General features: G+C 43.2%; 1 protein-coding gene across 1 annotated transcript in view; it reads right to left on the bottom strand.

Annotated features, from left to right (window-relative positions):
• Positions 1-1,482: 1,482 nt before the first annotated feature.
• The window catches only part of LOC133955075 (PDZ domain-containing RING finger protein 4-like), a 124,589-nt gene continuing 113,058 nt past the window's right edge, over positions 1,483-13,013 (bottom strand). Inside the window, exons 5-9 of the mRNA XM_062389727.1 lie at positions 10,518-10,616; positions 7,746-7,808; positions 6,100-6,201; positions 5,165-5,293; positions 1,483-3,536 (exon numbers count right to left, since the gene is read on the bottom strand). Coding sequence (XP_062245711.1) covers positions 2,064-3,536; positions 5,165-5,293; positions 6,100-6,201; positions 7,746-7,808; positions 10,518-10,616 — 1,866 coding nt within the window. The 3' untranslated portion in view covers positions 1,483-2,063. The remainder of the gene's footprint in view (positions 3,537-5,164; positions 5,294-6,099; positions 6,202-7,745; positions 7,809-10,517; positions 10,617-13,013) is intronic.

Raw genomic sequence — 13,013 nt, 5'->3', positions numbered from 1 at the left:
AAACAAATACAGGGGTTGGTTTAAATTCAAATTTACAATATTTCAGTGAAAAATGAGGCATTTGGAAATAGTACTGTACATGTAACTGAACTATAATGTCTGCTGATAAATGGTAACCCATCATATTTCAACATTTTACTTTTTCCATTATCCAGTAGCTGTGTTCTGAGTCCTGCTCAGTGGCATTCATCCCAACACCAGGCCGTGACAGCAAACATAGTTCAGAAACCACTACAAAATATTTCAGTTACGTAAAACTAAAATTATACAATGAATGAATAAGGCTGAGTAATATCTCTCTGTCGCACAATGGTATAAAGAGAAGGTATATTGTTCGAGTGTGAAATCAGGCTGCCACACCAGCGTATCATTCGGTTTCTGCTGTTAAGGCTATGGAGTCAATATTATGCAAAAATACTGGCATGTAAAACATATGAGCAGGTCCATCAGTTTTTGAACATGTAGAAAAACTCAAACCGGAATAAAAGTGAATACAAAATGATTTTTTTACCCTAAGCTGTAAACCAGACAAACACATATGAAGCGCTGGCGATGAGTCAGGACACATGAACAATTTGGATATTTGAGGCAAAATAAACTGACAATGACAAAAGTGAACATTTGAATTGACTTCAGTCTTGCAGCTTCCTACGTTTTGTCTCCTTGTTTGGATCTTTGTTGGAAATGGCTAAAGATACAGAAGTTGAACACATTCAAAGTTTCCTGTAGGGTATCAAACTTTAAAAGATGCTTTTATAAAATGTTGAAGCTCATAATATAAACGTTTTTCTGTTGACCAAAACCTTGTGTTTAGCAAGCTACAACCTCTAGATATGGCAGTGTGAGGTGAAACACTTCATAGGTTTTAGGGAGTTTTCCCCTCTCACATCCCTGCAGAGTAACCCTGGGGTAGCACGTATGCGTTGGGACAACTCATTCACGTTGAATAATTTTGTCATCATGCGCTGCCAAACTGCATCGCGTTGTGTTGCTTGTGAGGCATCAGCCAATCAACTCACATTAATGTGAAAGAGGAGGCAGAGGCAGCTGGTGAACCTGGTGTGTCTTCATCTGGTTGTTGATTTTATTTCCTGTGCACTTCTTTCTAGCATTACACTGACTGCATTGCACGGCAGTGCGAAAAATGGCTAGATTGTGTGTCCCAAGTATGAAACTGTGATTTATTGTCATCATGACAATGGCAGCAGCACCAAGCGATTGGCATTCCTTCTGCCAAGCATTAACACAATGCATACGTGTGAGTCCAGTGTTACAGAGGAGATGCTCTGAAGATTGATGGTGGGATTGGAATGCATTGGTTATTACGTTATTTTGTATTTAATAACAGTAACAATGGGGTAAAATGTAGTTGTTGAAATACATAAACATTTCATAATTGTATTATATTAGTTTGTTGGCTTAAATTCTTGACCAATGAAACTGTATTCAAAATTAAAATGTCTTGCAAATCCAGTAGGTTTTACAGATTAAACAAACTGTCATAGTTAAACTCAGCGTAACTGAAACCATTTAAGCCATCACATATTGTAATACCTGTGTGGTTGACTGTCTTGACAGGTTGGAGTTCTGAGCTGCTTCAATGCACTGATAGCTTGAAATGTTATTTCAACTAACTCTTGACTTTGTGATTTCAGTTTTAAAGGAAGGGTAGATCGTACCCAGAGATTCCCTGCGTTTTGCAATTGGCATGTGAAGGTAACACACGAAAGAAGATGTTCACACAACTTTCAGGTATGGTTACAACATAAATATGAAAATAGAATTGAAAAGTTGGAAAAGATAAATATGTAGTGTGAAGTAATAAAATAATTGTATAGTCATCATTTCATAGAAAAATGTTTTTTTTTTCTTCACGCAGAGTGATGTGAAAAACAAAAGGTGGAAAAAACATGAAGAAAATGCCATGACACCACTGATAAATTCTTTACAAAATGCTTTTTTGGGTTACAAAGTGTGAAAAATATTCATATTGTCCTCCATAAAAACGCCACATTGAACGAGGCAAGTATATTGTACCGCATGGGGTAGAATGTGTGTGTTTTTTATACAGTAGTGACTGATAGGAAGGCATTGTGCACCTTGGCTCCCTCAGGGGCCTTAGTACCATGAGTCATCAGCTCCTGGATGGTCATCCAGTTGTCAAGGATCTTCTTGTTGCGTTTCTTCATCATCTTCTTGTGGCTGAGCTCTATGATGCTGACTTCCTTGCGACCCTCGTTGCTGCTCTGAGGATTTTCCTTCAAGCTTTCCAGTCGACTACGCTGCATGAACTCCCGTCTTCGCCTCTGTTCTTTTGCCCTGACCAGGTGCTGCTTCCTTTCCTCTTTACTCCAGTACCTTCCCATCTTCATTTCACTCATTGCATCGTCATCTGTAGTCATCCCGCCGCTACGCTCCTCTTTAATCTTCAGGGCTCGCTCCCTCAGGATCTTGTCTCTCACCGGCCTCTTAGTGATGTAGCGGGTTCCATCACTGCGGATCTTGACCTTCCACTCCATCTTAGGCTCATTAATGGGCCGCTGAGGCTCTTTGCACACACTGAGCAGGCTGAGCTGGCTCTGAGCATATTCCACAGCTGAGCGCTGCTGGATCAGCTGCATGTAGCTCTGGTAGTGACGGGCATGAGCTGGGATGTTGGTCTGCCTCTGCTGGGAACTATGGGATGGAGAGAAGTAAGGAATCTGGCAAGCATTTGTCTTTAGTGTCCCTTTGCCCTCCTCCTCAGCCTGAGGTGTATGCTCCGACTCAGATGGATTGCTGTGGTCAGGGCTGCTGCTTATGCCTTGGACAGGAGCACGGCACACAGGGACGGGGCTGGAGCTAAGAGAGTGGGCAGAGGCAAGGCTGCTGCAGAGGTTCCTCTGGTTGGTGAGACTCACCATCCTCTGGAGCGAATGCTCTGGGGAGCGGTCCATTGCCAGAGGTGTACTGCGTGAGCTCTCCGCTGTGTTATAGGCACTGGAGCTGTCCTTGTCCGATTTCTCCAGCCTCCCATGAATGTCTGTCAGCTTACCCTTTGTGGGCTCCCCGTGGTGGAGGCTTTGGTTTTTGATGGAGGGTGCAGAGTGGCCCGTTGAGGGAGATATCTGTCCCTTACGAAGCTTGTGGGCCTGCATGATGTTCTGACATTCAAGTTCAATGCTGCACAGCTCCTCGTTGAGCAGACGCAGCTCGTGCTGTACGCCGCCCGGCTCCCCCACGCTGCACTCGATGGTGCTGCGGCGGCTGTAGAACAGGTCGTACTCACCGCTGTTACGGATCTGACACTTGAGCTCCAACAGCTGTTGGAATCGATCACCCTCCATCTCATCATCGTCCTCGTCGTCTTTGTCCTCGAGCCGCGTGGAGCCGATGGTACAGTGTGTGTCCCGGTTGTCTCTCAGGCACTGGGACAGACGTCTCTGGATCTGAGCCAGGACATTATGATCCGAGCTTTCCATTCTGTCCTTTATTCTCAGTACGCTGCTCTGGTGATGAGGAAGTGTTGAGCAGGTGGGCTTATCATCCTCTGCTTGCTGAAAGGAACAAACAAAACCAACTTTAAATACCCAGATATGAAAAATATGTGACACACAAAAATGTAAATTTGTTTAATCATCCACATGAGGATTATTATTATTTTGTATCACTTTCTGATCACACTCACTGGACTGTAATATTTAAGTAAGCATCTATGTATTTAAGCAGGATTAAATGTTAACATGCGATATGTCTTAATATGTTAAATATACCTTATTTACAAATATGGTAATATGGTTACAATTTGCTGCACATCCGCAAATATCTCTGAGTGAGAGATTTGTTGTGTTGAAGTCACAAAACCTGTCAACCAGCCAAGTTTTTCGGAGTATCCTGCTCTTCAAATGAATAGGCAAAAACAGGGGGCATTTACAGGCAGTCTTGCCAACTTTTTGACGCGAGATTCACCGACCTGTTAAAAACTTTTCTTAAAAACGCGCCTAGCAGCACATCCTGCAACCTTTTGCACCTTAGTTACTTTCCATAAAAGACAGTTGGCATTCCTGCCCTGTGAGAAAATGGCACACTCTCTCCATGTCAAATGTCAGTGAACGGCAGAGAGGCTGAGCAGCAGTGTGTTACCCAGAAGGAGGATGTGCGCTTTGTGAGAGACAAAAAGCTGCTTTCACATATGTACTGCTACCCTGAACTTTTCAAGACAATAACCCCAAGGAGCTGTATGTGTGAATGCAAATGCCTCTACTGGACAGTAAAATGACTTCACCCGGATGCTCTCCGGTTCACCTTATGTACAATTGAGCTCATGTGCAAACGGATCAAGGCTGAAACCAGCTGACACTAGGGAGATTGCAACTGCAGCACAATGACGCCATGAACTTATTGGACTACTGCGGTTCTACAGCAGTTAACAGTTATATACTGGGTTGTGACCATGGCCTTGTTGTAGAGTAGTTTACTTTCTTACTTTCCTGATAGAATGAGAAAAAAAAGTCAACATAAAAAAATTCACAAATATTTCAGAGTTCAGTGAATGCAACTCCTATCTGCATTTTCCTGAAGGATTGCATTCTGTTTGCTGTTGTGCGTAACTCTCTTCGACAGCTCGGATACTTCAGGGATTGTTTCCTCTGTGCTGTGCCTTTTGAAGTTCAATTTATATGGATTTTTGTAGTATGCTATCCATCCTACAAAACAGAATTTTAAATTATTATTACTTATGTTTGGAATTTAAATGGTTCAACGGTCTCCTACCATAAATATTCATAATCATTATTTTGTATTCATATTTCAAAGGGGCAACGGATGGTTTTCACTCAGCTTTGTGAGAAAAGTCAATGAGGAGTTTGATTCCATCGCTGCCATCGGCTAGATCTTTAGTAATTTCGAGGAAAAGGTTAATATTGACTGTGATTGATGACGTGATACTGTTGAAGCAATTAGTGGTCAATGTGATGGTATGGTGTTCGTAATAATGTTTGTACTACAGTCTGTCAATAAGTGGGAAGATGCCTTAGACTCGCTCTCACTTGTTTTAGTGGGTTTTGTCTTATTAAAGGCAAATAAAAAGGAAAAATGTCCCATAGTTTCCTAAAGCCAGATAACAATTCATGTCATTGATTTGCAATTGCACAAAGTGTGTCTGTTGTTGTTGTTGTTGTCTGACCTGTTCATTCTCCTGCTCCTCCTGTAAGGCAGCTAATTCCATCTCCTCTCTCTGCTGCTCCTCCAACATTTCCATCTTCAGCTGCTCCAGGAACTCGCTGTGCTCATCATCCAGCCAGGCCTCCTCCAGCTAAGAGTGAACCAAGAGGGAAAGCATATGGAGAGAGAGAGAGAAGAGAGAGAGAGAGAGAGAGAGAGAGAGAGAGAGAGAGAGAGAGAGAGAGAGAGAGAGGGAGGTGAGTGTTATTTGTCAAGTCCTAAAGCTTGTGGCCACACACTCTCAAAATAAATAGTTGGGTGTTCCAAATGGGATTTTCACACAGCATGGTTTTGAAATAAGAAACCTCCAGCATCGCTAGGCTCTCTTCCTATTTCTCAAACCACAAAAATAACTCCCCTCATCTTTAAAACATGTCTTCTAATCTTGAAATCAAGCCAATGCAATGTAATGGACATAGGAATTCCACCTTTGACCCATTTGCTGCACGCCATCCATCATCTGTTTGTCTGTTTGATGCGAATGGGATCCATAACTGAAGACTTCAGATTTAGTACTTAGACACAATTAATTATAAAGAGTCCATGATCGCTCCTGGCTCATCTGCACTGCGGCAGAGTCCTTCCACTTATTTGCCATCGGCCTTGGGCCTGAACTCACTCCACATTAGCATGCCATTAGCTTTTACGGCTTAGTGTTGGAAGTCAATTACAGTGGCGCTACATAAAAATAAAACATGAGGTGTCTCCGTGGTGGCCTCCATTTGGGAGTGGTTGTGGGGAGGGGAGAGAGTTGTCTACCCCAGAGTACTAAGGTTTGCCGGTGAGTGATTATCCTGTGAACGACAAAAGTTCAGGGCTGTATTTTGCCAATTGTGTGTTTCCTTTCCTCATGTTAGCCTAACAGTGGATTCATGCCAGGGTGTGGTTGATCCTGACCTGCATCTCAGGTCTGGCGACCAGCAGCACGATGTTCCGACACTCGTCATTGGAGAGTGCAGCCATTGCTTCTTCTCGGTCTTGTACATCCTGGCCATTAATCTGAGGATGACATACAAACATGATTAACACACTCATTATCAAATCAAACACAAACAAGCAAACATGTATTGTGTACACAGATGCAAACATTCGAACACAGGCATATAAACCCAAGTGCACGGATGCCAGCTTTATCTACTCCAATACAAACGCCCTTAAGAAAAACAAACTACAACAATAAAAGTGGCAGTGGCGGGGAAGGTGTAAACACTCTGGAATAAGAATCAGGACTCAGCTGGTGTTATGAATGGGACAGTGGCCGTGGACCAACGGAGCTGTTGTATCCGGCAGCGTACATACATCTAGCCGTACAATTAACTGGCCTCTGACAGGGGGCGTCCATCTTTTCTGCAGGCAGACTAATGGCCCTGTCACTGGCGGATAATCGTGCCAGAGTAGTGGTCTGCCTCACAAATATACACCCCCTCTCTTGGCCTAAATCAGTCTCACAACACATGGTGGACACTGGTACACAATTAGACCAACAGTGCTTATGCGTCTTCCCCCTCCATCTCCTAATTGCAGTGTTATTTGCAGAGATTACTTGACTTTATTCCTGTTTCCTCTCTCATAATACTCTATTGTAGAAAATGGGGCTGAATTAAATTTCATCCTCTAGCACCCATTCATCATCTGTGTCCTGCAAACATCCCCAATTTGTGGCATCTTAATGACCACTAACTGTGACCAACCTCAAAGCTGTAATAATCGATATACAGCTATTTCATACTAACCATGGATCAATTACTTTATCTTAACCCAAAATGTATTGCTCCTCTTTGAGCTTGTTGCTTCGGTTTTTCAGGCAATCTCCACAGTCATCCGCTTAAAAGCAGAGGCCCCTGTTTTCAGTAAAAAAGCAGTGACCACCTAGAAGGCGTAAGAACCAGAGATTTCCCTCAGGAGTTGATGATGACCAAACTAAGGTTGCTCTTTTTGCTGAATGTGAAAACAGGCATAAGTTTAGGATATTTTTTTGGGGCAAATAAATCATTTAGGTGATCTTTTCTTTTTCTTCGATAAGAATTAGACGATGATGGTGGATTGTTGGGTTTCTTTGTGGAGGTGTGCGCTCCACTGAGTGCCCTTCGAGTTTTAAAAAATGTTTCGCTGCCTTTCAGTGGTTAAAACGACAGAAGTAAAGCAAGAGTGCAACCTTGACAAAAACAATAATCACCCACCTAAATGAGAGAGGCAGTGTTATCCAGCCCACAGCCCTGAGACATGCAGCTTTTTGTCAGGTGCTGAACTCCTCCTGCAGATCTCAGCCTGAAGCTGGAGGCTATTAACAGTCATAGCCTCCCAGCCATCCCACAGGAGGCCCCCAAAGCTGCAGCACAGCGCCCTCCTGAACCAGAACTCTTAGGAACCCGTGTCAATGCTGAGTTGGTAACTAAAACAGCCGGGGGGGCGCACTTCTCTCGCTCTCACATTCACAGCGGGGGCGAGTTCCCCCTTTAATGAACTGCCATTAAGAATGATTGGACTCTTGTGCGGGGACATAGCGGTTGTGTGTGCGACACAATGCTTGTGTCCTACTGTACCTGCAAAATGCGATCCCCCTCTCGGATGCGTCCGTCTTTGGCAGCGATGCTGTTTGGACAGATCTGTAAAAGGAGAGGAAACTGAATAATGACCCTCAAACAGTGGCTGAAACATTTTTTTACTCATTCTAAAGACATCACCCAGCTACACTGTCTAGACTTTTATTAACAATGTGAGCAACACACTAGGTTTGCTACCCTAGTTTCCAATGGCTTTCCTGTTGTTGCCAGGTCAGTTTTCAAAAGCCTTTCAGCCAAGAGGAACAAACTCAGTTATCACCTTCATCGTTTAACTCCTCAATTCCATGCACCTCAGTTGCCGTATGCTGACAGGATGACAGAGCACGGGCCTCTTTATATAGCAACTACAGCCTATAACTCAACCCCAATACATGATGCACCTGCTCCTCCTATAACTAATGTTAGTGGACAAGGGGGCAGGACACTCTTTCATCGGCCAATCAATCGGCGTCTGGGGCCATTCGTTTCACTCTCTCCTATCAGGTAGCATCTCTGGAGATGGTGAGGTGCTGTGGCACTCCATCTTCATGATGGTCCACTCCTACACAGGGGACCACTCATTACACTGGGGGAGGTCACCAGACAGAAATGGGGGTAGGAGTCGAGGGGAAACTGGAGGTTATCTTTCTGAGGGTATGCGGAGTGCACCTACACCCTGAAGAAACGACAACTGAAAACTGAAACACAAAGATCTGTGGCTGTGGTTAGTTTCCCAGAGAGCAAATACACTTGAGTGAGCTTTGGACCTTTCTCTGAGAAGTTTGCTCCTCTCACTGTGTTTGAATTCTTGGGAGCCGGCAAGGCAAGTTAATTTGTAAAGCATATTTCATAAATTAAAATATAAAAGGCATCATGACAAATTGTATTAGACATTTAAAAATGTAGCATTTAAAATTAAATTAGAAGGGTTACATAAAGAGTAAAAAATGTTTCAGAAATGTGAACACTGTTGCTTCATGTTTCGTGTTGACTCCGGGGACAAAGAGCAGACTTGTCCCTCATGACCCGAGGGGTCTGGATGGTTCAGCCATCATGTTGACAAACTCCGAAAGAGATCTGCTAAAATACCCAAGACCACTGAGGCAGCTCCTGCAACTGAGGCAGCTCCTGCCACAGTGGTCCAGTAATGCAGAACCAAATTTTTCCATGATGGAAAACACACGCAGACTCACAAATCCTGCCATGCAGTCGAGGCTGCTGACAAAGAGTCGGCAGGTAGACTGCAATCTCTGAAAACTGCCCATTTGAATCCTAATGCCTGTCTTGAGTCTGCTGTAGACATGAAGGATGGGCCCTGCCCTATGCACGATGGGATCGACTCAGGCCTCTGAATAGATAGGAATAGGCGTAGAAAAAGGGATGGAGCGTTGGATGAAGGAAATGTATTTTTCTGCTGAGGGTGACCACTGTTCTGTGCAAGGCAACTGAAACGAATATGATTAATATCGCTGTTCAATGGGAGCTGCAAAACTGGAAAATTAAGTCGGTTTTAAAATGACCTTGCATCTTTTTTCCTTTGCAATGATGTGCTCTCACTATTTATGCAAGATCAAAGCACATACCACCACATCAAACACTGTCCTGTGCACTGTGACATTTAGTCACCTCATCTAAATGCAGCACGCTCCTCTTAGCAAAACTTCTTTTTTTGCAGTGTGAACACTCGATGTTGCTGCCAGCAGCCACAGAACGCAGTGATTTATATTCCACTCGGCTCTCAAAGCGAACACCTTGCAGGGTCAGAGGCGACTTCAAACGAATCGGAGAGAAAGTTAAGCAGAACGGAGAACTGTCTATTTTTTTATGCTACCAACAAGTGGGTGAAAATCGGAGGGCAAGAGTCTATTTGCTAACACGTATCACACAGCCTGCTCTTTAATGTCTGCTCTAGTGAAAGGACAACTCCTGTGGCTCGGGGGGAAACAAGAAGGTCTGTGGTTTGATTCTCAGCTCCACTTGCATTCCGAAGTGTCCTTGGGCAAGACACTGAACCCTAAACTGTACCTGACGGCTTAGCTGACAGTGTATGAATGTTTTGTGACAGGAAAAACGCTGGAGAGCTGTGTGAATGAATGTGTCAATAAGACTGGAGATGTGCAATTTAAATACAGTCCATTTACCATTGACACAAGACCTGGGAGTATTTTTTGTTCCTAATTTTTTTCAGTCTTGGCAGTAATTTCATGTTGGCAACTGAAATTGTAATCATGCAGTTAGTACACTGCCAAACTGTTCCATAATGTCATTTATGTTTAATAAAAGAGTTCAATTTAAAAATTATTATACACCCGGCAGAGAATCTTGCTTTGCTCACAAACACTGAATTAAATCATAAATTGGAATATGAATATTAAACGTCAGAACTAATTTAGTCTAAAAAAATACAGCTTTCCCATTTTACTGATCCAGTGTAATCGAGCAGTAATAATTGTCTGTTTCTACAACAGTGTAATATGCAAATGTGAGACTTCAAAGCAATGAAATAGAAAGAATATGTAGAATATGCATATACCTTCTACCCCTAGAGGTTAATACTTAAATTTTTCTAACAGAAGGGATGATGCCTTTTTACAGTACCTCCCGGAGCAAGGCAGACGGGGAGAAGATAAAAGATTCAGTGTTTCTCGAGTGAAAAACCTAAATATGAATATGAAGCACTTTATCATGGCAAACTAAGTTAACAGATGGAACGTTCACAGTCTCACAAGTAATTTATGTCCTCCATCTTGAAGGGGCAAGATATTTACTCACCTCACTGACATAGATAGCGACATCTTCCTCTTCGTCCGTCCTGTAGCACAGAGTCAATCCCAACTTCTCTTGGCTGTTGAGTCGATACAATTCCACTTCCTGGATATAACGTACAAAAGAAGAGAAACACAGCTTGAGTGACATAAAAACTTTCTGGTGTTAAGCAGCTATGAAGTTGATCATGTTCAACATCTTATTTAAGCATGATAGCGTGCTAACACTCGCTGATAAGTGCTAAACAAAGAGAAGCCAAGGCTGATGAGGACTACCTAGTTTTATGGGGTTTGAACGGCCCTGGAAAGTCTGCACTAAATGTACCTGTGTGTGTGTGTGTGTGTGTGTGTGTGTGTGTGCGTGTTCGTGTGTGTGCGATTGGTCATGGCAGTCCATTTAATTGTTGTTGAGAAATTTCACAAATAACAAATGTCAACCCGATGGCAGCACTAAAGGAAAAGTCAGGGGATCAACAAAGCTATTGGATTTCATCCTCTGGGGACCATGAATGTCACTAATCCATTCAGTAGTTTTTGACACATTTCAATGCGGAGCAAAGTGGTCGACCGACCAACCAACAGCAAGACATCGTCATCCCTGGAGCAAGAGCAAGTTAGGCATTAACGGATATAGAGGCACACTCTGAAAACCTCACAGTACAGTTTCCATTTAGTTACTGCTCTGGAATCTGATCACATCACACACACTCTCTCACTGGATGTACTTTGACCAATTGTCCTTAAATTGCAGATGGTCAAATTTCCCTTTTGAACACGTTAAGCAAAAAAAGGAAGTGACATTTTTTTTCGAACTCCAGGACAAAATGAAGATAAAATGATGTGATTGAAACCTGTGGCACAGTTCTTATACCACTAAAGTAAATTGACCTTGGGGTATTGTTTTGTTCACAATAGATGACGTAACAGTTATAAAAGATTTCTGCCTCTGTTCACCTTGACTCAAAATCTCTACAACCTCTAAGAAAGAAAAAAACAGATCTAAGACAAAGAATAAATTCTTTATTCTTACATAAAACTAAACTTGAAACAATGGCTGCGCAAACACTAAGGATCAGCTTCACTGAACATCAAATAACAAAGTTTTTCTCACAAAAACTCAACTTGTTATTTGAAAATTGCCAACTCTCGTCTGAGGTTTTTGAGTCTCGAGGTGTTTGATCATGAAAGACGTTCTCAGTTCGCACAGTTTGGCTTTGATGAATGTCAGAGGACCTCAAGTGTTTTCAAGTGTTTTTCAAGCTGTTGCCAAGTTATAGACTGTTAGACTATAAATAAACTATAAATATGCTAATACTACAAGATATTCATATTTGCCGCTAACGTATTCCTCATCTTCCCGTTGGGAAAGCTCAACCAACTGTTGACTCACAAATCCATGGTTGTCAAGTTTCCCATGAGCCTCTTGGAACATAGCTTAGTACCCTGGTGTCTGAATTTTCCCACTTACCAATGCACAAGAAGTGAGATTGGATTAACCCCACCCAGAACTTTTGTTGAGTACCACATTCCCCCTTTAAATTATATAAAAATCCACCAAACACAACTACATTTCATTTCCACATTTTCACATAAACAACTTCACGCTCTCAGTTTCCCCACAACACAGGCGCTGCCAAACACCAAACTGCAAAGGTCTGTGCTCCATCTCCAAATGCTGAAACATATCAAGGGTGTTAGAGGGAATCAAGTGTGAAATGGCCTCTCCTCCCAAGGTCTTCATTAGAGCAGAAACGCACCAACTCTCAGCAGCAGGAGTGACTTGGGAGAGGGGGGGGGGGGGGGGGAGAGAAATGAGGCGGTAGCAAGGGCTCTGGTGGGGCTCAGAGGGGTCTCACGCGGAAACAGAGAGATTCATTTCCTCTGTGACAAGTGTGGGTTGGCTGGTTACACGTGTCAGATGTGGCAGGGCTTGGGAAGCGGACAAAAAAGGGGGATGATGTCCATGGTGGGATGAGATGAGGGGAAGAAGGGAGAAGGGCCAATACGCCTGCCACCTGGTGCCCCTGGCTACCCCTTTCATCCTATTTATGACCCACTCCACTTCCCCGCGTACACATATAAAACAGACCTTATGGCTCAATTCTCATTTCCCCCTTCTCCCCTGTCAGTCATTTCCTCTACCTCTGCCACTCTCACATATTGACCGATTGACGTGTGTTTGGACCATGCAGTCGCATGCTGCTGCCAGGTTGCCACCCCCCCATACACAGTCATAATCAAAAGAACAATTCCAGAGTCCCTGAAAAAACCCTCTGCTTACACAAACAAGTAAACTCAGCAGGGCACACACATTAGCACCGACAAAAAAAGAGAGCTGAGGAAAAAACGACATCGTCTCAGCTTTGTCGTTTTATCTTTCTCAACCGCTTCCACCTGACAAGGAGCTCAGATCTTTAATTGACTGCCTTAGAAGCGATGACAGCTTCAAATCCCCGGCTGATATGAAAAGATACAAAGCGAAAGACGGAGGAGGCTCCGGTGC

Source organism: Platichthys flesus, chromosome 6, assembly GCF_949316205.1.
Source record: "Platichthys flesus chromosome 6, fPlaFle2.1, whole genome shotgun sequence".
Lineage (NCBI taxonomy): Eukaryota > Metazoa > Chordata > Actinopteri > Pleuronectiformes > Pleuronectidae > Platichthys > Platichthys flesus.
Note: the sequence above shows the minus strand (reverse complement) of the source record. Positions and strands in the feature narration are given on the sequence as shown.